Here is a 21977-nt window from a genome sequence, read left to right as displayed (position 1 = left end):
GAGTATTAGGGTTGAATCTAGTATTAGGTCTTCGCTGGACGATGGGTTAAATTCACCACAGCCCATAACATTTCGTCCTCGAAAATTGCCTGAGTGGCTTAGTGGCATAGCGTCTGTCTCGTAAACAGAAGATCGCGCGTTCGATTCGCGCCTTAGGCACAAATTTTTTGGATCCTATATTTTTCTTTAGTCACATATTTAACCGACAAGAGCATCGAACAAGTTTGCGTGCGTATTCAATTCCTCTCCCTCACTCCGATTTTCCGGCCTCTTTTTTTTATACGTAAAACTTTAAAAGTCTACAACAACCTTGCAGATATTCTCATTCAGTTTATGGGTTTTCCTTTGGCTAAAATAATTCAGTGTCCCATTGCGTTTATTTAGTATATAGGGTTGCATTATTTTCTTTGTCTTAAATATCAAGCTGCTTTATATCATGCTAAACCTCACATCCTGTTTTAAACATATTACAATTGGGTTTGTCTCCACACTATAAAAATATCTCTTCTATCAGAAGAACATAGTAATCATTCTCCTTGTTATTAACTGTTTTAAATGAATGCTCTTTCAGAACTCGAAAAAAATACTTTATATATATAGCTTTTGTGAATCTAGACAATCAACTGAGAAACAAGCACAGGTTTAGAACAGAATACAAAAATAGATTGCAATATTCGCTAAAAAGAGGTTCAATTGAATATTTTTTAAGTATTATCTTGATTTTTGAGCTCAACTGCTTACTATAAGTAAAAAAAAACCCCTTTATTGGGAGGTGTATTGTTATTGAAAAAAAGACCTATTTGAACACACTAGTGGACACAGAGCATATATTATAGGTAGAATAAACAAAGCTACTTCTTCTGAATTTTAACCGACCCTGGGTTATATCCAGTGTTGCACTTGCTCGGAATTTTGATGACCTGATCCTTAGGGCAAACGTAAAAATCGTACCAAGTGACTTTGTAGCCCTTGCGAACTTTATAGGATCCAATATTAAGGTCCGTGGCATCCAAACAACCGGTCTTTGTCACTTTATTAGGGGTCCCTTTGTAATTACACTCCGGATATACTACCAGGTACGCATCTGTAAAGGTTTCCGCCTCAAACTCTTCGCCTTCTTGCCTCTTATCCAGTTCTGTCGGCACACCTGAAGCCAGGGTGAGAAGAGTCCCAAGAAAAGTTGCAATCAACAAAATGCTTTTCATTTTTTCTTGTTTAGAAAAAAATACAACCTGACAGAGAGATTTTATAGCCCAGGGGGGACAGTTTACTGTTGCAAACTACTTTGAGATTCAATATATACCATGTTTAGCAACCGCCTTTGTCAAGCCACACAGAACTTTGTTAAAAATAAATCTCTAGATTTTCGGGCGGTTTGTAGCAAATGCTATGTGACCTTAAAAAAATTACGAATAACATGAGTGAATTATGTTAATCTATAAAAAGAAACCTATTATACACCAAAGTAGATCCAACATCATCTTGTATCTGAACTGGAATGCTCCACGTCACCTGTCTTTCTTGAAAGCTACTACATGAGAACACCTGCGTAAGAGTCATGTTTTTATTTTTCAGGTGACCTCTTTTTAAAGAAGGGTTTCGGCACCTTTCCATCTGTATCATCCCGATTACTTTGCTTACTTACTGTATATTAACTGCCATTCCAATGATTGGGAAGAAAATATTATTATCTCCCTTGGGACACTGCCATTTTTGCGCCCACTTGATAATTTATTTAATTCAAATTCACTTAGGCACCTTCCATGAACTCCTATAAATAAACACCCATAAATTTTTTAGATCTATATTTTTATTTAGTCAAATAACACTACTTGCTTGATTTTATACTATTGATAGCATTAAGCTGTGAGAGAAGACCGGTAAACTCGACAGTGTTTGCCTCGTTCTGCTTGCTGTTAATACTCTCCTGAACGCTTACTTAAATTATTGGGCAGTAGGAGAATATGTGAGGAAGTGTGCGAATAAGGCAAATATATATTGGTTTAAAATAAAGAATAATTAACTAAGGAATACTGGTTAAAGAATGCCCTAGTAGGTGTACCAAAAAAAGGAAAAATCAACTAAAACTATTGATGAATCCTCCTAATGTTATTAAAACTCTCGGGTTTTTATAAGTCAATAAAAAAATATAAACACAAAGAAGTTAAAGAAGAATTAAGTAATTAGACACGACAGTACGGCAAACAAGGGACAGTAATGAGAGACAGCAATAAAGGAAAGACCAGGCACGACAAGGCAGATGTAGAGGACCCAGATACGACAGGACGGGAGAGAGTGATTGTAGAGAAACAGACTGGAAAAGACAAAGGTAATACTAATGGCGAACGCAGAGACTACAGGCAAGACACAGAATTAATGAAAAGTCCAGCCTTTTTTTTTGTTATGCAAGGCTTAAGTTTTTTTTTTCAACAAATGAAACTTTGATTGAAAAGTATCCTGTACAGTTAAAACGGTAACTTCTACGTCTAAATCACCTGGGTACTGCCCCCAACCTACCTTAAAATGGTTTACAAATGAGAAGAAAGCAAATGGATTGTTAGAGTTGGTTGATTTGAATGGTTGAATATGTAAGATAGTGAAATGTAGATAGAAAATTTTTCTTTACTCTCGCATATCGTTTGATATTCAGAGAGCAAAGGTATTGAAGGAGGGTGACATTTACTGTCGCTGTAATATATATCTAAGCTCATGTTCCGTTGGGACTTCTGGCAGTTTTTGCCTTAGTCTTAGGGAGCTCTTGGCCTTTGAAGGTCTCTTTGGCTTAGAGACGGTTTTCTGTGTTGGATGATCGATGCGCGTGGGCGATTTAGTAGGACTGAAGTCGAAATTCATGTTCTTCTGGGAAGCTAGGAATTCTTGCGGGTTCACCGTCTTGATTTCGGGGCTTCTCTTAGCTGGCACAGTGGATAGTCGTCGTCGATGGCTAACTGGCGAAGTAGAATGTTTTCTATAGGTTCCGTGGTTTCAGGGTTCAGTTCCAAGTATGGCGTAGCAGTGGTCTTGTAACCACCCCGTGTTGCCATAGTATTGGAAGTCAAGCTGGATGACTCGGGCATACTTGGACAAGGCTGCTTCCAACTTTTCTCTGAGGGTTTCCTCTTCCCGTCCAGGAAGGTCGTTAATTCTAACGTTTAACACTCTCTGTGAAGTGGAGAGAGTTATGCAAGGCTTAATTTTTTTTCTCCTCTGGGATATATTTTTTTTACATCCACTTGATGATTTTTATCTGAAGGGAATGGAAGGGTAGACTTCTACGTCAAAATCACCCAGGTACTACCCCTGGTCTCCCATGTTTGGGGTTGGATTTCTCCTAAGGATTTTTGCTACCTATTTTTGTAGCCGCTTGATATTAATTGCTTGTTGCTATACTATTGATAGCGGTTGAGTCCTGTGAAAAATCCGGCAAACTCTCATGGACGGGTATCACCTACGGGAATCGAACCCGCAATGTTGTGATTCTAGAGGAAAGGTTTTTTTTTATCAATCAATGGAAACTTTTTATTTAATTTCCATATATTACCTTAAGTTAATGTCAATGGACTTAAAATAACGAGATATAGATCTTTGATCGATAGGCGTGCAATCGATATGCGTGTATCGTTGTTGTCGTGAATAGCATGTACGTGAAACCGATGTAATCTTGTACTTTTCGTAGGAACAATCTTTTCAATAATAAAGACTCAGTTTTTGTTCAAGTGGATAGCAGCCACAAACCAAAAGTAAGTGCTGGTAGGGGTAGTGAGATCCGAACCCACGCCATTCTCATTGGCATACCAGGCGTACACTACTCCTCCTATTTATGGCGCAGCAATGACTATCTATATGAAATACTAATATTTCTGTAACAAAAAATGGGAAGTGGAGCTCATGTGGCGCAATGGATAGCGCGTTAGACTTCGGATCTAAAGGTTGCAGGTTCGAGTCCTGCCATGGGCGTTTATTTTTATTTTGTATGGTTAGATATAATATATATTTATTTTAGTACGTTGGGAGGCAAAAGGTAGTATGAGCTTCGTATTACTATGAAATATTTGTAATAGCATTAATATTATTAAGTATGGCAAATTTTTTTACCCTCTGTGCGCTAATTGATCACCGACGTATTAGATACTGATACTTTTTAAACTATATATCATTGCTATCATATTATTTTTATCGGCGACAGCTTTACCTCAAAGAATACCATCTGAATATGTTCTTGTGATGAAATTATTCTCCACGTCATAAGCCGATCTAAAATGATGGTGGCCATGCCAAAAAAAATGGTGAGCGGCCGGTTTGCACTAATAGCATTTTTCACCTTGAGCTCTATTCGAGAAACATAGACTTACTTAATTATGTAGAAAGGTTGCATGTGTAACTTATCAGCAGATCGAAGAGATACGAGCGTAGCTTTTCAGAGCGATTCTAAGTCGTCTCCAATATTCGATAAGATCTTCTAGGCAGTAGCTACTCTCAATTAATTTAACCCAGAATGCTTTTTATATTGATCGATATAACAGGATTGCTTAAGCATAATTTCTTAGATTAAAATAGTTTGAATTATTGAAGATTCTCTATAGTGATTATAGAGCGTAGAGATAAATAGGAAGCTTTGTTATACTTACGCCACCATTATTACTGTAATTTACCTAGCTTGTACTTTGTTTATTGTTTTATGTCTATGAACTAATGCGATTTGCACGTTTTGAACTAATTGATTAATTTGGGAATTCATTCCAGTCGATTGGCCGTTACACCCGAATTACTAGACACTTTATAAAAGATATGAACGCGTCCATTATTTTTCTGGGCAACGCATCAAGTTGCTTTTAACCTAACGAACCATTCTATTTCCCCCTATGGATCTTTTATTCTCTCTCCTTTTTCTCTTTCAGTTAATATGTGGTATCCACTCTGAGCTAGTCCATCTTCGCTCTCGTGACTTAGGCAACTTCGAGAATCTCGTTGTGTTTGGCGGGAATTACTCAGATAACGGTCATGCACGCAGCGCAGATTATTGGGTCCCACCTCCCCCGTATTCAGTGAGTTTCTAGTTTCGTGGTTGAGGTTGGATTGGAGAGAACTCCATCCTCTAACATTCTCAATTTAACTCATCGATAGGGAGGAAGGCTATCGAATGGCAAAGTGTAGAATGAGTATTTAGCCACAAAATTGAATTCTCGACTGTATAATTTCGCTTACTTGAGAGCTACTGCCGATAATGTAAACGTCTTAGATGAACCAACATGACTAGCTTCTTTCAACATCTCTTCGTCTTTGTGTAGGATATTGCTTATCGGCCCGTGCCCTGTGTGAAACAACAGGTCCAACTTTACTACGATGAATACTTTAAAGATGGGAAATTGGGGTTGGACCAGGACAAAACGTTGTACGCGATCTGGATAGGCAGCAATGATATATTTGACATCTACTTCAATAGTTCGGATCTGGAAAAGTTTGATAAAAGCGCGGATGCCATCGGAGCTTCTTTGGTATGTACTGGATACTTAAATTTCCGGTTCGAATATTTGGCCCTTCATTAAGAATTTTGCCAGAAAAACCTTTATGACCATGGGGCGAAGCATTTTCTTGTACTCAATGTTCCTCCCCTCCAATATATGCCCTTGATCAAAGAGATGGTCAAGAGCGATGGGACGAAGCTGTCCGAATTACGCGGTCACGTTCACGGTTACAATACCCGGCTCAACGACGTCTGCAGTGATTTCGCGAAATCAGCGAAAGACGTCCAACTTACCCTATTTGATTCTTTCACCTTATTTGATAATTTGATAAACCAACCCCCTCCTGACCTTTGCGATGTGGCCGTTGCTTGCTATAACAATGGCGTTGTATGTAACAAACCAGAATGCTATCTATGGTGGGATAGGTCGCACCCAACAAGTATGTTATCCTAGGTTTCTCACTTCATAATACGTTACTTAAAATAATGCTCTGTATTTACTATTTGTGTTTTATAGCCCACATGCATAACCTCATTGCGGAGAGCATAGTCAAAGCAAATAAGTGATGGAGTTTTTATCTTTTCTCATATTACAACTACATTTCTATCTACCTCCTAATAAAAGGTTCAACCTACCTCTCAAACCAAGATTCAACCGATTTCTGTATAGTTTCGCTTCTTGAACCTCCTAATTTTAGCGAAGCTCCGTAGCGCTACCTTTTCGCTGACTATGTATATACATATTGAAGCCATACAAATAATAAGCCCCTCTATTTTAAAGCGTTTATATATTGATTAAGTTGGAAAAAGTAGGGATTTATATTATTTTTATCAGATCAAAAGTTTGGAGAGCATTGGAGTTGCATCTTAATTGATTACCGATGTAGAATTCTTGTGACATCACTGGTGCCTCTGGAGTATTTTATTTTATCGGCATTATTGATTATTAACCCAAGGCACCGTGTTCTCTTAAGTTTTAAGGGGTTGTGGTGGATATCTCAATAAAAATACATTGTCACAAAGGCAATAGCATAGGAAGCGGCTGGCTAATTGACTGATCCCTCTTTTATAAACCACACAAAAGAGGGTACTCAAACATTTCCTCATTGTGACATATCCGTTTACGACGCATTGCTTATAGCTTGCTCTATAATAAAGACAGCAAGTTGAATTTGAGCAATCCTTTTTTCTATTAATACTCTCAAGGAGTTAAAATATCGCGAAGCTCCAGGCGCCCGTTTGCACCGAAGTAGCTGCAGGCAGATCTGGCGTGGGGGGGCGGGGGGCGATACGGACGAGGTGATGCGAGGTAGCAGGTATGGGGGGTCTCCCGTGTCTCTGAATGTGAGATTGAAGCAGATCCAAGGGCCAAAGTCGTCATCGCACATGGCTCTCAAATCCAGCTGGCGCGCAGCGCACACACGGCCAGCGGGCGAAGCCTCCGGGCGCAGGAAGCGTAGGGTTTGACGGCGGCGCCGGTTGAGCAACCAACTAATACTTTCCAAGCTATATTGTGTGGGGCCCAATCGCCGCGGGCACAAGCGTGTTCCCAGGAAGGAACTCGTAATATGGCAGCGCTGCAATCGCTCCCAGTCAAAGAAGGTTCGCCGCGTGATTTTTATTCGTTCGCTTTGGAAGAGTTCGTGGGAAAAAAAAATTTCACATCAAATTCTCTTGTCGGCCAATCCCAGCGCCCATTAATCCCCAACTAATTCAAACAAGAGCTTTTTAAACTTTTTATCTTGCCTTTTGTTTTCCTCTCTCCTCTTCCTGTTTTCCTCTCCCCCTCCTCCACCGGCCGTGCCCGCCCGTCTCCGCGTCGCCCGCACCCCCTCCTCCCCTCTGGTCCTGTCGCCGCCTGCTCAGTGTGTCCGTGTGCGTGTGCATGGGATTCGCAATTCCTAGACTTTTCATCTCTCCTGAATTCGCACACCTTAACTATTCCCCCGCCTGTGTTGTATTCAATGCTCCTGCAGCCCATTGCTCTATTACGACGTCTTTCTCGTGTTAGTAGGCAAGCGCTCTACCACATTGAGTCGCCTCCCCCTCGCCCTTTATCTTATCTAGTGTCAACGATATATAAATAGCCGCCGCTCCGTCGTGAACCTGCCCTACCTCCACCATGACCCTGAAGCTTGAGCCTGACGAGTCGGCCGACCTTGTCGAGCAATCCAGCGCCGACCCCCATCATCCAGACAATGCGGTCGACGACTACGCCCTAGCACGTCAAACTCAGCATCCGCAGTCACAGGAACAGGCGGTCTGTGCCAACTGCTCCACCACGACCACCCCTCTCTGGCGCCGGGATGACGCCGGAAACACTATCTGCAATGCCTGCGGCCTGTACTATAAACTGCACAATAAAACGCGTCCTCTCTGGCTGAAGCGCAACGTTATCAAGCGCAGGAAACGCGTGAGCGCGGGCGGTGGGATCCAGCGATCTCCCCCTCGTCATATCGTTCCGCTCATTGCAACCGACGACGAAGTCGTCCTTGCCGGTGCAAAGGACGGAGACGTCTCACCCCCTTTGTCCCTGCAATTGAAGCGAAAGCGAGAACGGGATGGAAAGGAGGTGGCTGAGCCGGCCAAGAAAATGGCGGTGCGAGAGGGAGATGCTACCGCCACCGCTAGACGACCTGAGCACAATGAATATCCAATGCACAATGGAGGAGAGCGGTCCAATGGTGGTCCGTGGAGTGAGCATGGCCATCATTCCTCCGACGTGATTGAAACTGAAGATCAACCCAATAGCATTGCATCTCTCCTCAATCCCCACCCATTAACCCCTCCACACCATCACCACTCCTCCGCCGCATCGACCACCTCCAACTGTTCCTCTAGCTCCTACAACATCACTGCTGCCGACGACTACCCTGCTGTTCCCCCATGCGCGAACGAACACAACCCTCTTCCCCCCCTCTCCGCGCTTGTCCGCAACGGCGAAAATGTGCAGGAATTGGAGCGCGTAGTCCTTGCTCATCGGCAGGAGCTGCAGCGTGAGGTGTCCCATCTTACCGCGCTGCTGGATCGAACCACCTCTTTGATAACCCACCTCGACAAGGCCCTGGTCTCCCTCCGCCGTCCTTCGCACCCTCTCCACGCGCCGCCACCTCCCCCCTCTCACCCCACGCATTCCCCCTCCACTCCTCCCTCCTCGCTGCGCCAGCCACCCTCGCAGATAACCGTCAAGCCTGAAAACCAATCGTGGTCGGATCTCTCGGATAAAATGGACTCCAACACCGCCAGCGCCTTGGTGTCGCTCATGTCTCTCAAATCCAATCCCCCGTTGCACCACATGGAGATTCGAGCAAAGGCGGCCCTCTATTCACCCCCGCCCCCTCCACCCCCAATTAAGACCTCTCCCACCTCGGTTTCCGCGCTTTCCTCAAAGCCTCGTGGATTGTTCATCGTATAGATGTCTTTTTACTTGCCTCCGCCTTTATTGTTAATTTTCTTTTCTCTTCTTTTTATTTGCGTACAATATTTCTTTTTCCCCTCCTACTTTCTTCTCCTCACATCCCCTATGTATTTGTAGATTAACTGTTTTTTTTTTTTTCATTGTTTTATTTTGTTTCCACTGCTATATATATTTTTCTTTCGCGATATCCTTGGCTGTGTGTCTTTACGAATGAAACGATATTTTGCAAGTCTCCCCCTCTCAATCTGTCGCATTAGCATCCAATTTTTACGAAAGCTTGCTGGGTTTGGATTCGATGACAGTTGTTCCTGAATTGGTCAATAGGGTCGTAAGGATACGGGTTGAACGTTAGTATCAGCTTCAATAAACTGATATTAACCTAATTTATATTGGCCATGGATACTTTTGCCTTTACCGCCGATGTGGAACTCTTGGCTGTAATAACTTTCCCACTGACTTTAACCTAAACTCTCCTGGCCGCCCTCTGACAAGCTTTGGTGCTTGGGTGTGAGAGAGAATGAAAGCTTCTCGCCCCAACGTTGGGAGTCTTTTTCTCCGTTACTTAAGCTCCTTTGCACTTGGTGTGGCTTATTGTCCGAGCACAATTTAGACCGCTTTCTCTATTGCAAAAATGCACACGCTATGATTCGTGCTGGGAAACCGCGATGGAAATTCTTCCAAGGCTGACCTCTCGTAACGAGGTGAATGCTGTGATTCGCAACACTGAAGACAAAGTGGTAGTGCTGCGCTTCGGCCGGACCGATGACAAAGTGTGCATGGAGCTTGATTACATTGTGAGTGTCATGTCGCCAACCATTTTTGATTTCGTCGCAATCGGTTTCTGACTATAGTTTTCACGAGAAATCTAGCTGGAGAAGGCTATGCCTGAGCTAGCAAACATGGCCGACATATATACGGTTTCTATTGAAGACGTGCCTGACTACGTCCAGTATTTCGACATCTCTTATATCCCGTCCACCGTCTTCTTCTTCAATGCTACCCATATCAAGGTGGACTATGGGTGAGTAGACTCGGGCAAGCCTGGCCCCTCTTCTCGCTTGCCTTTTTGTGATTCCCCCCCCCCCCCCTTCATGCCTTTTATTGCGACCCGATATTAACATGTATTTGCCAATTATTTTCCTAGTACACCGGATCATACCAAGTTTGTCGGGTCTTTCATGTCCAAACAGGATTTTATCGACCTAGTCGAGGTCATTTTCCGGGGGGCCATGCGTGGTAAGTTGATAGTTCAGTCGCCCATTGATCCAAGACGGATATTCCAGTACCAACTCCTCTACAACGATATTTAATTTGTATATAATTTGGCACCCTACCAAAACCAGACGGATTTCCTTTTATACAATAAATTGTATATTCTATGCTCATTAATACCGCAAAAAAAAACAGAAAAAGCTCGGCATTCTTCGTATTGAACACAAGTGGATGTAAGAAAAAAAAAATATAAAAAGGGTTCTCTCGCCGTTTTAAGTGTATAGCATATTGATGAGGGAGGGGAAAATGCCTTAAATTCTACAATTCACAAAAAAGTGGTGAGTAAAAATTAAAAAGAAGAGCCTGTGAAGAAAGAGATCAGCACAGCAGACACTGTGAAATTAAAAGAGAAAAGATGAAGAGAAAAAATACAGATAAGCGATTGTTCCTTAGGGTGAAATAAACGAATTCAGTTGCCAATGATAGGTTTGCGACTATGGGTGAAGAGAAAAGCGAAAGCAAAAAATAAGCTTGCAGCTAATGCGGAGGAGCATCAAATAGAATTTAGCCCCCCTGAGGGCTTACCTTTTCCGAACGCTTGTCCTTAGCCTCCAATTCGCTCAACTCCCGCCGCACGACCGTCGCCTGCCGTACCACACGCTCTAGCGTGGATTCTGTCGGGAACCCACAATACGCCAAGAGTGCCTGATTCACTTCGTCTGCCACCTTTTCTCGCCATTCCTGATTCAGCAGATGCGCTACTGGCGATTCGGCCGGATTTTTGTAAGCCATTAGCGCGCACACGTCAGAAAGCCGTTCAAGGTACGACTCGTCTCCGGACACCAGAGTTCGGAAGCGAGAGAGCACTTCCTGCGCGAAGTTTAAAGCGTCGTTCAGCCGCTGAGCTCGGACATATTCAATAAAGCGCTGGCATTGAAGCTGAAATGCAGTGGCAACCGTGCGTGCAGAATGGGACGGTGATGCGGGATCGATGGTAAGAGCTCCCGGAAAGTGGCTCTCGATTAAGGTGATGGAATCCTCGATTCGCCCGTTGATAATGGCATCGCGTATTCCTAGTTGACAATAAGGAGCGAGAAAGAATGGTTGAATTAGGAAGCTCAAAGGTGGCAAATGGAGTGGATCATAATGTACTTTTTCTTGCTTCCACGCTCTGGTACAGCATGTCACAGTCCAAGAACATCACTCGGCTTCGTCTTTTCTTCAGTGAATGTGTTGGCTCTACCGCATCTGGTACAAAATAGAATGAAAAATGAAATGGGTCATTTTCTCCACACTCCCCCCCTTTCTCCGTTCTTCACCATTCAGATCTAAGAATTACCTTCTTCCTCCATAATTATATCTTCTCCATCAAGACCATCGCCGTTTCCATTGCTAGAGGTTCCATTGCTGGGGGCGAGCGGGGAGGAGAGATCGCCTGCATTTGCAAAGAATGCGTGCACTGTCTCACAGTGGCAATGTGTGGCCAGATAGCTTATGATCAATTGCCGGGTAGCCGCGTCATCGGGCGACGGAAGTTGCTCGTAGGAGGACGCAGCGGGATCAGACGGCATTAAAAATAATGGAAATAACAAAATCGGGGGATGGGTTCTTCCACAGGAAAGGATACAAGAAGAAAGTAGCGCTGGAGAAAGCTATCTTGGTCCCCTAGCAAGAATTTCCTGTTGAGAGCTTTTTCTAAGAAATCGCTCGTGACTAGATCATTCAGAGAGGACAGTCACGCTCCTGGAGGATAGAGTTTTTTCTTTGTGTCAAGGCTGGTTGTGATCGCTACAGTGGAAGCGGGGTGGCATTAGAACAACCGCTCATTGGCAATGTAGACATTAGGAAGTAGCGTAAGTATTTATATTGGTTAATGCGAATGAGGGTAAAGAAAAAAAAAACGAATAAACGATAGCATATCCACTAATAGCCTCTGCACAAAAAGAAAAATTAATAGACTAGAAAATTCAATACAAAACTATACAGAATAAAAGCAATGAAACATAGATCGAAAATATGGGTTGCCATACAAAAAATAGTGGTCATCGCAAAATGATCTAAAGGAATATTTACACAACCACGCTCCTTGTCATGACCCGGCATATTTCCTTCTGCGCGCTTCTTGCTCCCTTCTGCATTAGTCTACGCATCTTTCGCGCACGCAATTCCCCCTCCCGCAACTCCAGCAGGGCGGGGTCCATTTTCTGCTGATTCCGCTTTGCAGATTTGAGCAGCAGGCGTTGTTCAAGGCGACGTTCCTGACGGGTGGGCCGTTTCATGGTGCGATTGGGGGGGGTCTTGACCTGGGCATCGGCTTGTGAAGAGGCAGTGGCGGATATCAGGGTAGCTGGGTCTGCGGCCTCTGTGCCCGACGAGGTGAGAAACACCCATGCTTCGTCGGCCAGGGATGGGGGCGCGGACTTGTTCTTGGCAGGGGCAGCAGAGGAGGAGAACCAGGAGGAGAGGTAATGAAACATTCTGAAGAGGAGACGCTCAGCAGCTAAACAAAAAAAAAGAAGGGAATTGAGGGCTTGTGTATGAAGAAGAGAAAAATGGACAGGTGGTGGTAAGATTGAGGAAGTGGAAAACCGCCTAGAGAAAAAAGAAAAGCCAAACGATAGAGTTAAAGGAATAAAAAGGAACAAGATAAGGGTCGTGACAGCAATGCAGTCACTGGATTGGGAGGCCTGAAAACCTGTGACCGTCAAAATTCATAAGTATTCATACTCCGCCGATCTTCTGAACTATTTGGTCAAGGCGGCGACTTGAAAATCTATTGCATCCCGATTTTTTATAAAACAGATAAAATCCAAGTGAAAAAAAAAAAAAGAAATAAATGAAAAGGAAATCAATCGTAAGCCCCAAATTAGAAGAAAGAGACGAAAAAGAAAAAGAAAGAAGAAAACCAACGTACAATAGAAATCACCTTCATCCCTTAATAAAAATCGCCCTTTCCATCCCTCCATTCCGCGGCTTCGCTCGGCCAGGATAGTCTAGCCCGAGAATGTCCGCGTTCCAATTCCCTATATCAACCAACACTTTGGCTGACTTTCCCTTATCCGCCGCTGCCGCCCCCTCTTCCTTCTCCTCCTCCTCCTCCTCTATATAGTCGGCCGGCGCGTCCTGTTTCAGCACAGCGATTTGAACCTTTGCAAACTCTTTGTCTCCCATCCCAAGTCGGGCCTGCAGCCGGCACTTGGTTTCCGAGATCGGCTCCCCGGCACGAAGCAAAAATTGGAAAGGCAGACCATGTAGGTGTTGTGGATCCTTGTTGAAATGCACCACCTCTATCAACCTATAGTTGTCGTCTTGCATCGCTTCCAGCTCCTCAGGGAGTATCTCCTCGACATAGATCAACGCGTTGTCCGGGATATCGGCAATGGGGTCGAGAGGAGAGAACACACGCCTCACGCGACATTTCTCCACGTGAACCACGCGTACCTCAGCCATCGAGGTCAATTCCTCGCTGTTCAGCTTCGTTTTGACTTCCCGCACGAGATCGGCAATGATGCCTGCCTTTTCAACCACGACATCGACGGTGGTCTCTTCCTTCAAATTTTTCCCCGTCCAGACCACGCTCACCATCCGCTTGCTCTCCAATTCCAAGATGGAAATCTCGAGAACCTCGTAGTAGAGCACATTATTCTTTGCTCCAAAGGCGGGGCCCAACATTTCGACCAGGTTTGTGTTTTGTGTCCGACGGACCATATTTCGAGGGAGATTAAGCGGGGGACTGGCGTTGGTGAAGCGCAGCTTCATCGGATCAAGGACGGAAAGCCGTTCGGCCACCTTCTGCGCTACTAAATCATAGTGCATCCGGTGGCTTAGCATCAGCTCAAATTCTGGAAGCGACTGCTGTTGCTGAGTGGTGGGGAAGCGGGCTACTTTTGGCTTGAATTGGACTAGTACGCGGTTGGCCAGGTGGTCATAGAATTTCTTTGCAGACGAAAAACGGTTATTCTTCTCTAGCTCTGTGGCTCTATCACAGCCGACAAAAAGGAATCCTTAGTATAATATTGGAGATTTAAACGACTCTCATGGACTCACTCTTGATGCGAGACGTCTCGCTGCACGCATAGGATGTCGCCATCCTGGATCTCTGAGCTTGAGAATGAAGCGCGTGGGTTCATCGCTTCAATCATAGAGGGCTTGATCTCTTCAAAGAGTTTGAGCTGTGTCTGAGGGGGAAGGCCGGCTCGTTCATTAAGCTGTGGGACGATTTCGCCGACTTTAGAATTTTTCAGGACATACATGTGACCCAATCCTCTAAAATTCAAAAGATGATGGCTCTTATTCGAGCTCTATTCTTGTAGGGGGTGATGAATCATTCACTTACTCAATGGTCTGCGTCTCTAAGTTAAAGTGCTTGATAAATATCAGGATATAGTTGGAGCCCTCAGGTGGGAAGACCATCTTCTCGCTAAGTGGACGGTCAGCGCTCTCTAAATATAGCTTTAAATCGGAGGTTCGTGAGGCCATTTTATCTCGCACCGTTTCCATTGCTACAGTAAACAACAAAGGTTAAGCCATCAAGGATGTCATGAAACCAAGCTCATAGGCGTACTTAGGTTGGGGTCATTTTCTGGGATTGGAGTATCCGGGCGGATAGTTTTGTTCTGTCTGTTGACCATGACCCAGAGCCGAAAACGCTCGACAGGGAGACCGAATTCCGCCGCGACTCGCTGCTTAAACGCGGGATATGTTTCCGTCTTTAGCACCCGGAGGTCGGTGGTTTCGGAGAGGGGGAACGTTTTATCCTCGAAGTTGGCCAGGTCGAAGCCTTGATGGCGTTGCATGGTTTGGTCAGAGATGATGCGAGCGGTTAGGTAGAGGTGCATCTCCTCGCGTTCTCGCCGGCGAGTCTCCAGGGCGAGCTTCTCCTTTTCGATTCTTGTCTGCAGATGTACCGGGATGTCTTCATCTCGGACGGGGGACAAAATCCAGTCCATCTCAGACTCCCTGATGTAAACCAACATATATGCGTTGGTGAATCGCTTGAGGGTACGCAGCCCTGTTCGGAGGTAGCCATTAAGGGACTCTCCGCCATAGTTATCCTCCAACACTTCCTTATCGGTCACCGGAACTACACGATCATCATCGAATTTGAGCCACTTTCCTTCCTTCTCAGGCTTGAGCAGGGCGAAGTAATGTCCCCCGTGTAAGTCGCCGCTGTGCACGAGAACTCCGTGTAGTCTGTATTTGTGGGGTTTGGTGCGGTCTGCTTCGGGGGCAAGGAACTCCTCAAGATCGATCTCAAATGGAAATTCGTGCCGGTCGTTGATTTTCACCATCGTATCGCGCATCATATCATATTCATATCGCTTCAACTGCAGGTGTAAAACAGGAGGGAAGCTCAAGAATTTCACACCCTTCTTCGCATCCTGCAGTCCAAAACCTTCGGCCATGTATTTGTTATCCCCCTCGAGGGTTTCTTCCATGATATACTCCTTGAAAGAGTCTCTAAGGGTCTTACACCCCTTGACGTTCAATTGGATATCGTAATAGTTCTCAATTCTGGACGATTCATAATCCACGTTGATACACTTGATATAGCTCTTTGTCTTACCCACAAACAGGCGATCAATGGCTCCGTCGGCGGGTGTATTTTTCATTTTCGCTTCCAAGTGGTCCTGCAATACTCGGTTGAACTCCTGGACATCATGTTGCATAAAAGCATCCAGGGAGTCCCATCCGAAGGATTTGGTAAGCTCATTCGTGCCAACTGCCTGGTCGGTAAATTGCAAGTTGTAGAAGACTCGCTGCAAAGCAAGAGCCATACTCTTGGCGGGCTCATCATTCTCGGTTGGTATTTGGTAAACGGCCTTACGGAAATAGTTGGTGCAATAGAGGGATTGTAACATCGAATTCATATAACAAGTAGCTCCCTGGTTCGTCATTCCAACGTAGCCAGTTTCTTTTTTCGAGTCATAGTTAATGAAGTTGTGCCATAGCACGCCAGTCTTATCTTTGAGCACGCGAACGTAGGCCGATATTCTCGTCTCGCCATCTTCAATAAGTGACCGAGGAAGTTCTTGTCCTTCGAAGGCCCTCTTGAAATCAACAAATCGTGTGAAGCCCCAATCTGCTTCCTCGGCAGTGAATCGATGATGTGCATCTGTAGAATCATGAATAAACAATAAATGGTAAACCAATAAACGGCAATAATAGATATGAACGTACGATGGAAAACATAGATATTCGGCTTATGTGGGTTCGATATAGCAAGTGCAAACTGACCACACACGTGCCATCCAGCAGGCGCGGTTTGCGCGTCCGCGAAATCCAGGTAACAAGAGATTTGGTCGGGTATATTATTGCCTCCTGGGAAGAGCAGAATCCGCCTGGATAAAATAAATAGGTTGACGACAATATTTCATGATTATGAATTTCGATGTTGGGAATTACCATTTCCATCCTCCAACTTCGAAATTGGGACCTGTTATTCGCTTATCCAGTGATTTCCAGTCTTTAATTTCCCAATGATACACTTGAAAATCTTCAACTTCAATTCCCAGATCGGGCATGTTCTTTTTAGCAAATCGCTCATCTAAAGATAGGCATTGTGAGAATCCAGGTTCATTTTAGTGGAATTATCTGAATGCCTACTATCAAGCACGGAAGGTGGCTCCTCATCTGCACTCTGGCCCTGTTTTGCCACTATCGCCATCTGAGCATTTTCATCAGCTGAAATCTCCATTGGATCGTCCTGAGTTTAGGCATTAAAAAAGGATGAAAATAAAATCAATAAAATATTTCCATTGTGAGAGTGGCAGATGACATTAGAAACTACCATATTTCAAAGTATAGTTGGTTGCGTAACTTTATGAATCGTGAGGTGGAAATAAGGGTAGATATTCGTAAGCAAGATGATTCTGGAATGTGTTCCTAAATATCAACGATAGAGAATCCAACTATCTATGCTTCTCCCTTCTATGTTTATCTAATTGAAATAATGAATCTAAAAGAGGGGATCTAGGAGATGCCGTGTTGAAAATTAGATAATATAATTATTATTAGTTATTGATAAGAATTGGATTCCAACGAAAAACATTATATTTGATAATATAATTATCAAATAAAGGCAACAGGGGAACACTAAATCAAAACACGTAATAATTACCTTGATATTCTTATTTATCGCTGCAACCTCCCATTCATCCAACTTTTACTAGTTCCTAAGGAAAGAACGGATATCGATTTACTGTAGATGACGTTAAAATACGAGTCAAAAGCAGTCCCGTTATTTTTTATCTTCGAAGCTTTAACTTTGACAGTTAAAATGCGATGGCAGAGATTATTAGCGCTTACCCAACCATTTCGGCGTATAAGTCATATAAATCGTAGCTTTACAAGTACAAAGTTTCAACCTTCACCACTCCACACGCATTCTTTCTTACCGAGAAATTACGGCATTTTTATACAATGCAAGCGCTACTCTACCGCTGTGGACACATTAAAGGAAAAACAATGCCCTGGCTGCGGTAATCCATTTCAGCGAGTAGATCCCTCTAAACCAGGATATCTACCTGAGTTTAAAACTGTCGAACAAAATGAATCAAGTTCGATAAAAAAGAAAATGTCAAATCTAGAATTCAGAGAGATGGTAAGCCGACTTGACGAGGAAACTCGGCGCACATATTTCCCCGGTGTAGTCCTATCAGAGAAGGAGGAGAATATACCAAGAAATGTGGAAAAGGAGCGACGGATCATATGTCAACGATGTCATCACCTCACACATCACAGTACCAACACCACATCCTATTGGCAAGAAACTCTTGTAGAAGATCGCTCATTCCTCAAGTTCCTCCGTTCTCGTCAAAATGTTGTCGTAGTTAAAGTTGTAGATATATTCGATATACCCGGCAGTATTCTCCCAGATCTTCGTCAGCTGATAGGAAAAGGGAATCCACTACTAGTAGTGGCTAATAAAGTCGACTTGCTTCCTCCAGATGCTAAGCACCAGCGGATTGTGGAATGGCTAAAGCAGCAGTGTGCGCGAGTTGGGTTGCCTCGTGTTGATGGGGTCCATCTTGTAAGTGCTAAAAGGAACATAGGGGTGCGCAGTTTATGTCGCGCAATAGCCGAGTTGAGAAATCCCACTGATGATTTGTGCTTGATTGGATCAACTAACGTTGGAAAATCCGAGCTTATAAATTCGCTTCTGCGAAATTCGGCGCGTAGTTCCACAACAACCCCTATCATCGATCCACGATATCATCGAGTCACATCGTCTTATTTCCCTGGCACTACGATGGGAATGATACAAATTCCCCTTGATACATTTGGAGATTTGTTTGGGCAGACGACAAAGAAACGCTTCCTGATAGATACTCCAGGTATTGTGAATAAAGATCAGCTACTGCACTTGCTCAACCCAACGGAGTTGAAGCGAGTCATACCTACCAAACAACTCAAGCCGGTCACCTATCGTATGCTACCAGGTAAATACTATGAAGGAAAAACACTTGCGACTAATGCCTTTACATAGTGGTTGCGTATCTTACCTATTTCTATTGCAATAGGAAAAAGTCTCTTCCTTGGTGGAATGATACGCATCGATTATCTAGAGGGGACCAACCCTGTTTTGTTCACGCTCTTTACAACCCTTGACCCTCATATTACCCATACTGAAAAGGCAATTAACATCACTAAAAGGATGGATTTCAATGACTATTCATTATTAAACCCACCCGATGCTGATCGCCAGGAATCATTCCCATCTCTCTCGGAGGCAGCTACACTCGAAGTTCATGGCAAGCATAAAAACATGGCTACTCTAGACGTGGTGTTTTCAGGCCTTGGATGGGTGGCTTTAACTGGTGTTTTTGATCGTGCGCTGATAAGAGTGCTTACTCCTGGAGGTGCTGGAGTACATACACGTACTCCATTAATGCCCTTTTTCAATGGAAGAATACAAAAATTTTACGGAGTGAAATAGCTATTGCAGATATCAATAAAATAGACACTTGATAACATAATATATTAAACCTAGATATCATTTATTATTGTAAAATTGGACCTTTTATTAGGCACTTTATAGTACTTAATAAAATATCACCCATAATGTCGCTCATTCAAAAATGAACTGTGAAGCAGAGTTGTTTCAAGTCTAATAGCCGCATATGACTTAACGGAGCGTTTAGCCTAGTAGCATGAGATATTGATCTATTCCCCTACCCTAATAATATCAGCCTAATTTGATTTTTTGTGGCTTGCTTACCTTAAATTTGGCTCTATTCGAATAAAGTGTATATTATCGAATATTTGAATAATTTTTCTACTTTAAATGTATGGCTGCGATATCTTCCTTCCGGAAAACAAGGGACGTGCAAGTCGATGAGGATGTTGACTTTTCCTCGCTGGTGTCTGATTCCCGACTTCTATCTGGCTTAGTACAGTCAGGTTATGAGCATCCCTCGCCTATCCAGTTTAAGGCCATTCCATTAGGACGACTTGGTATTAACGTTGTTGCGCAGGCAAAATCTGGGACAGGAAAAACTATTGTTTTTGCTATTATCGGACTGGAAGCAATAGATTATTCTATTGCGCTCCCACAGGTAAAATTAATTCTATGTTTGCAAGTAAAATTCTTGAATTACATCATTAATGCACGCGTAGGCTCTCATACTTGCTCCTACTCGAGAAATCGCGGTTCAGATTAAAGAAGTGGTCAAATCAGTCGGAAAATACATACCGAATCTGCGATGCGAAGCATTTATTGGGGGTTTAGCACCTTCAAGAGATCCGGCGCGACTCCAAGGTACACACATAATTGTGGGAACTCCAGGTAAGTATATGACATGAGTTTACCGAAAGATTACTTTTTCACCAAGTTTTCATCAGGTCGTATTGGTAGTCTGTTAAAATCGAAAACATTGCCGGCAAAAAATATCAGGCTAGTTGTGATGGACGAAGCCGATAAATTGATGCAGGAACCGTTCTCCAGCCAAATAAAGTAGTTAAGCATTAACTTGTGTCAAGCAATAACTTATTAATAGGACTTGCTTGCTCTAGGGTTATCCTGCAGAATTTACCGAAAGACAAACAGGTTATGGCATTTTCAGCGACATACGATGAGCCCCTTCTTTCTCAGCTAGAGAAATATGTACCCAACCCTCATTATATTATGCTTTGTCGAGGCCAAGAGACTCTGGAAGGTAGTGAAATACAGCATTGTTTTGCAATTCAGCACAATACCATTTCCACTTTGTTTTTCATTAGGTGTTTCTCAATATTACAGACTCATCGATGATTACCCTCTGGATCAACCACGAAAGGATTCTATGCTCGCGCAATATCACTCATACAAAGTAAAGTTCCAAGAACTGGAAAAGCTTCTGAGCCGAATACCTTTTTACCAGTGCATAGTGTTTATAAATCATCGCGGAAGGTATATTATTATATTAAGATTCCTAAGGATGTTTAAGTTGAATATTGCAACTTCATAATACCACTAGAGCAACAGAACTGACGAGATTCTTGACAAAACTTGGATGGATCTCATTTCATATTGCAGGGAATCTGGATCAAAAAAGCCGGCTTGCAGCAATGTCAATGGCACGCAATTTTCAGCTTCGAGTCATTGTGTGCAGTGATTTGGTAAGCTCTAAAATTTATTTATCGGTTCTTCTTCGAAGCTAAACAGATGCATGTACTTGTTAATTCCAACCTAGCTTGCTCGTGGGATCGATATCGAACGTGTCAATCTTGTGATTAACCTCGACCTCCCCCGCGATCCTGAGACATATCTGCATCGTATCGGACGGACAGGCCGTTTTGGCACTCAAGGTTTGGCAGTAAGCTTTGTTAATGAAATGGAACTAAGTAGATTGATGGATTGGCGCGAAAAGCACCATATGCAAATTGGTCCTTTGCCTGGTAAATATTTTTCATATGGTTACTTCTACCAATTGATTTTATATTTTTGTCTAGATAAAGCAATACCACTGTCCCACCATGAACGTGAGCTTACATCAAGTGCAGATCGAGAAGCCTATGAGATATTAGAGCAAAAGAGAAAAAAAGCTCTGGTAAATCACACTGTTTCCTGTGCGTTTAATATCTGATTTTTGAAACGAAATTTTGTTGATTTTAGTTGCGATTGGATCGAAAAAGAAAGATTAGTGATAAAGCTGATACAATTACTTCAAGTATCGAAACTGAAGAACCAAATGCAGAGTCCGAGAAACCTTTGAAAGATATTGACGATACGGAGGATGTGGAAGCAGATGAAGCAGATTCTCAAAAACTGGAGGAAAGTGCTGGGATAACATATGAGTGGAGCAGCGAACATAATACCCTTCCGATTGCTCAGCATTCTTTGCCTCCTCAAGAAGAATATACACTTCCAGAAACTCAACCATCACCCTCTACTAATATGCCATTTCCTAATCACTTTGATTCCACCGCCCAATACTACTATCCTACTTCACATCATTCAATTTGGGCGGATCATTACAACTACTTGAATCACTTTATGCCATTCAACCCCACTTCAATTACACCGCTCCAACCCAATTGGCATCGGGATTACTTACAACCAACCCAAACTCGCAGTATGCGTCGACAGTTCATTCCACCTGATATACCATTACGCTTATTTTTTTGATGAATAAAAATAACCATTTATATTTATTCTTCTCGAGGATATTAATGTAATATAGGTGATAATTCAATTATTTCAGCTAAAAACATCGTAAAATGAAACAACAAAAATGCTCGTGACAGGGATCGAACCTGTGACCTTGGCGTTATTAGCGCCACGCTATAACCAACTTAGCTACACGAGCTTCTTGAAAAATCGGGGTCATATTCAATAGCCATAAAGATTTTTTTTCCAATCAAAGCAGAATTTTTTGGGCAACCCGATCAGGGGGAGGGTTA

At 43.2% G+C, this 21977-nt stretch overlaps 10 protein-coding genes and 3 non-coding genes across 13 annotated transcripts; 7 read left to right on the top strand and 6 right to left on the bottom strand.

The window, feature by feature from the left end:
• The first annotated feature begins 87 nt into the window (after nucleotides 1–87).
• Nucleotides 88–159, top strand: VTP21DRAFT_t57. The gene has a single exon. It is a non-coding gene; the product is annotated as a tRNA-Thr (tRNA).
• A 692-nt stretch (nucleotides 160–851) lies between these two features.
• Nucleotides 852–1205, bottom strand: VTP21DRAFT_9160 (uncharacterized protein; the record flags this gene model as incomplete). Its single annotated transcript, XM_069400087.1, has 1 exon — nucleotides 852–1205. The coding sequence occupies one exon, from the start codon at nucleotides 1203–1205 to the stop codon at nucleotides 852–854; it is 354 nt and encodes a 117-aa protein (XP_069254048.1).
• Nucleotides 1206–2679: 1474 nt separating this feature from the next.
• On the bottom strand, nucleotides 2680–3077 carry VTP21DRAFT_9159 (uncharacterized protein; the record flags this gene model as incomplete). The annotated part of the gene is made up of 2 exons (XM_069400085.1): nucleotides 2680–2836; nucleotides 2890–3077. The coding sequence occupies 2 exons, from the start codon at nucleotides 3075–3077 to the stop codon at nucleotides 2680–2682; spliced, it is 345 nt and encodes a 114-aa protein (XP_069254047.1).
• An 807-nt stretch (nucleotides 3078–3884) lies between these two features.
• Nucleotides 3885–3957, top strand: VTP21DRAFT_t58. The gene has a single exon. It is a non-coding gene; the product is annotated as a tRNA-Arg (tRNA).
• Nucleotides 3958–4862: 905 nt separating this feature from the next.
• Nucleotides 4863–6947, top strand: VTP21DRAFT_9158 (uncharacterized protein; the record flags this gene model as incomplete). Its single annotated transcript, XM_069400084.1, has 5 exons — nucleotides 4863–5045; nucleotides 5289–5495; nucleotides 5559–5852; nucleotides 6671–6780; nucleotides 6824–6947. 5 exons carry the CDS (start codon nucleotides 4863–4865, stop codon nucleotides 6945–6947), a joined length of 918 nt encoding a protein of 305 aa, XP_069254046.1.
• Nucleotides 6948–7586: 639 nt separating this feature from the next.
• Nucleotides 7587–8879, top strand: VTP21DRAFT_9157 (uncharacterized protein; the record flags this gene model as incomplete). Its single annotated transcript, XM_069400083.1, has 1 exon — nucleotides 7587–8879. The coding sequence occupies one exon, from the start codon at nucleotides 7587–7589 to the stop codon at nucleotides 8877–8879; it is 1293 nt and encodes a 430-aa protein (XP_069254045.1).
• Nucleotides 8880–9547: 668 nt separating this feature from the next.
• On the top strand, nucleotides 9548–10192 carry VTP21DRAFT_9156 (uncharacterized protein; the record flags this gene model as incomplete). The annotated part of the gene is made up of 3 exons (XM_069400082.1): nucleotides 9548–9676; nucleotides 9752–9903; nucleotides 10027–10192. 3 exons carry the CDS (start codon nucleotides 9548–9550, stop codon nucleotides 10190–10192), a joined length of 447 nt encoding a protein of 148 aa, XP_069254044.1.
• A 351-nt stretch (nucleotides 10193–10543) lies between these two features.
• Nucleotides 10544–11665, bottom strand: VTP21DRAFT_9155 (uncharacterized protein; the record flags this gene model as incomplete). The annotated part of the gene is made up of 4 exons (XM_069400081.1): nucleotides 10544–10588; nucleotides 10680–11167; nucleotides 11247–11342; nucleotides 11434–11665. The coding sequence occupies 4 exons, from the start codon at nucleotides 11663–11665 to the stop codon at nucleotides 10544–10546; spliced, it is 861 nt and encodes a 286-aa protein (XP_069254043.1).
• Nucleotides 11666–12163: 498 nt separating this feature from the next.
• On the bottom strand, nucleotides 12164–12571 carry VTP21DRAFT_9154 (uncharacterized protein; the record flags this gene model as incomplete). The annotated part of the gene is made up of 1 exon (XM_069400080.1): nucleotides 12164–12571. One exon carries the CDS (start codon nucleotides 12569–12571, stop codon nucleotides 12164–12166), a length of 408 nt encoding a protein of 135 aa, XP_069254042.1.
• A 451-nt stretch (nucleotides 12572–13022) lies between these two features.
• VTP21DRAFT_9153 (uncharacterized protein) lies at nucleotides 13023–16887 on the bottom strand (the record flags this gene model as incomplete). Its single annotated transcript, XM_069400079.1, has 8 exons — nucleotides 13023–14073; nucleotides 14142–14360; nucleotides 14431–14596; nucleotides 14659–16209; nucleotides 16275–16435; nucleotides 16500–16641; nucleotides 16701–16800; nucleotides 16885–16887. The coding sequence occupies 8 exons, from the start codon at nucleotides 16885–16887 to the stop codon at nucleotides 13023–13025; spliced, it is 3393 nt and encodes a 1130-aa protein (XP_069254041.1).
• A 783-nt stretch (nucleotides 16888–17670) lies between these two features.
• On the top strand, nucleotides 17671–19032 carry VTP21DRAFT_9152 (uncharacterized protein; the record flags this gene model as incomplete). The annotated part of the gene is made up of 2 exons (XM_069400078.1): nucleotides 17671–18535; nucleotides 18617–19032. The coding sequence occupies 2 exons, from the start codon at nucleotides 17671–17673 to the stop codon at nucleotides 19030–19032; spliced, it is 1281 nt and encodes a 426-aa protein (XP_069254040.1).
• Nucleotides 19033–19384: 352 nt separating this feature from the next.
• Nucleotides 19385–21702, top strand: VTP21DRAFT_9151 (uncharacterized protein; the record flags this gene model as incomplete). The annotated part of the gene is made up of 9 exons (XM_069400077.1): nucleotides 19385–19651; nucleotides 19713–19881; nucleotides 19938–20049; nucleotides 20109–20251; nucleotides 20316–20484; nucleotides 20552–20693; nucleotides 20768–20972; nucleotides 21027–21124; nucleotides 21190–21702. 9 exons carry the CDS (start codon nucleotides 19385–19387, stop codon nucleotides 21700–21702), a joined length of 1818 nt encoding a protein of 605 aa, XP_069254039.1.
• Nucleotides 21703–21809: 107 nt separating this feature from the next.
• VTP21DRAFT_t45 lies at nucleotides 21810–21883 on the bottom strand. The gene has a single exon. It is a non-coding gene; the product is annotated as a tRNA-Ile (tRNA).
• Nucleotides 21884–21977: the final 94 nt, after the last annotated feature.

Source organism: Calcarisporiella thermophila (genome assembly GCF_041956535.1).
Source record: "Calcarisporiella thermophila strain CBS 279.70 unplaced genomic scaffold VTP21scaffold_5, whole genome shotgun sequence".
Classification (NCBI taxonomy): Eukaryota; Fungi; Calcarisporiellomycota; class Calcarisporiellomycetes; order Calcarisporiellales; family Calcarisporiellaceae; genus Calcarisporiella; species Calcarisporiella thermophila.
The sequence above is the reverse complement of the archived record's forward strand: the minus strand, read 5'-3'. Positions and strand labels throughout refer to the sequence as shown.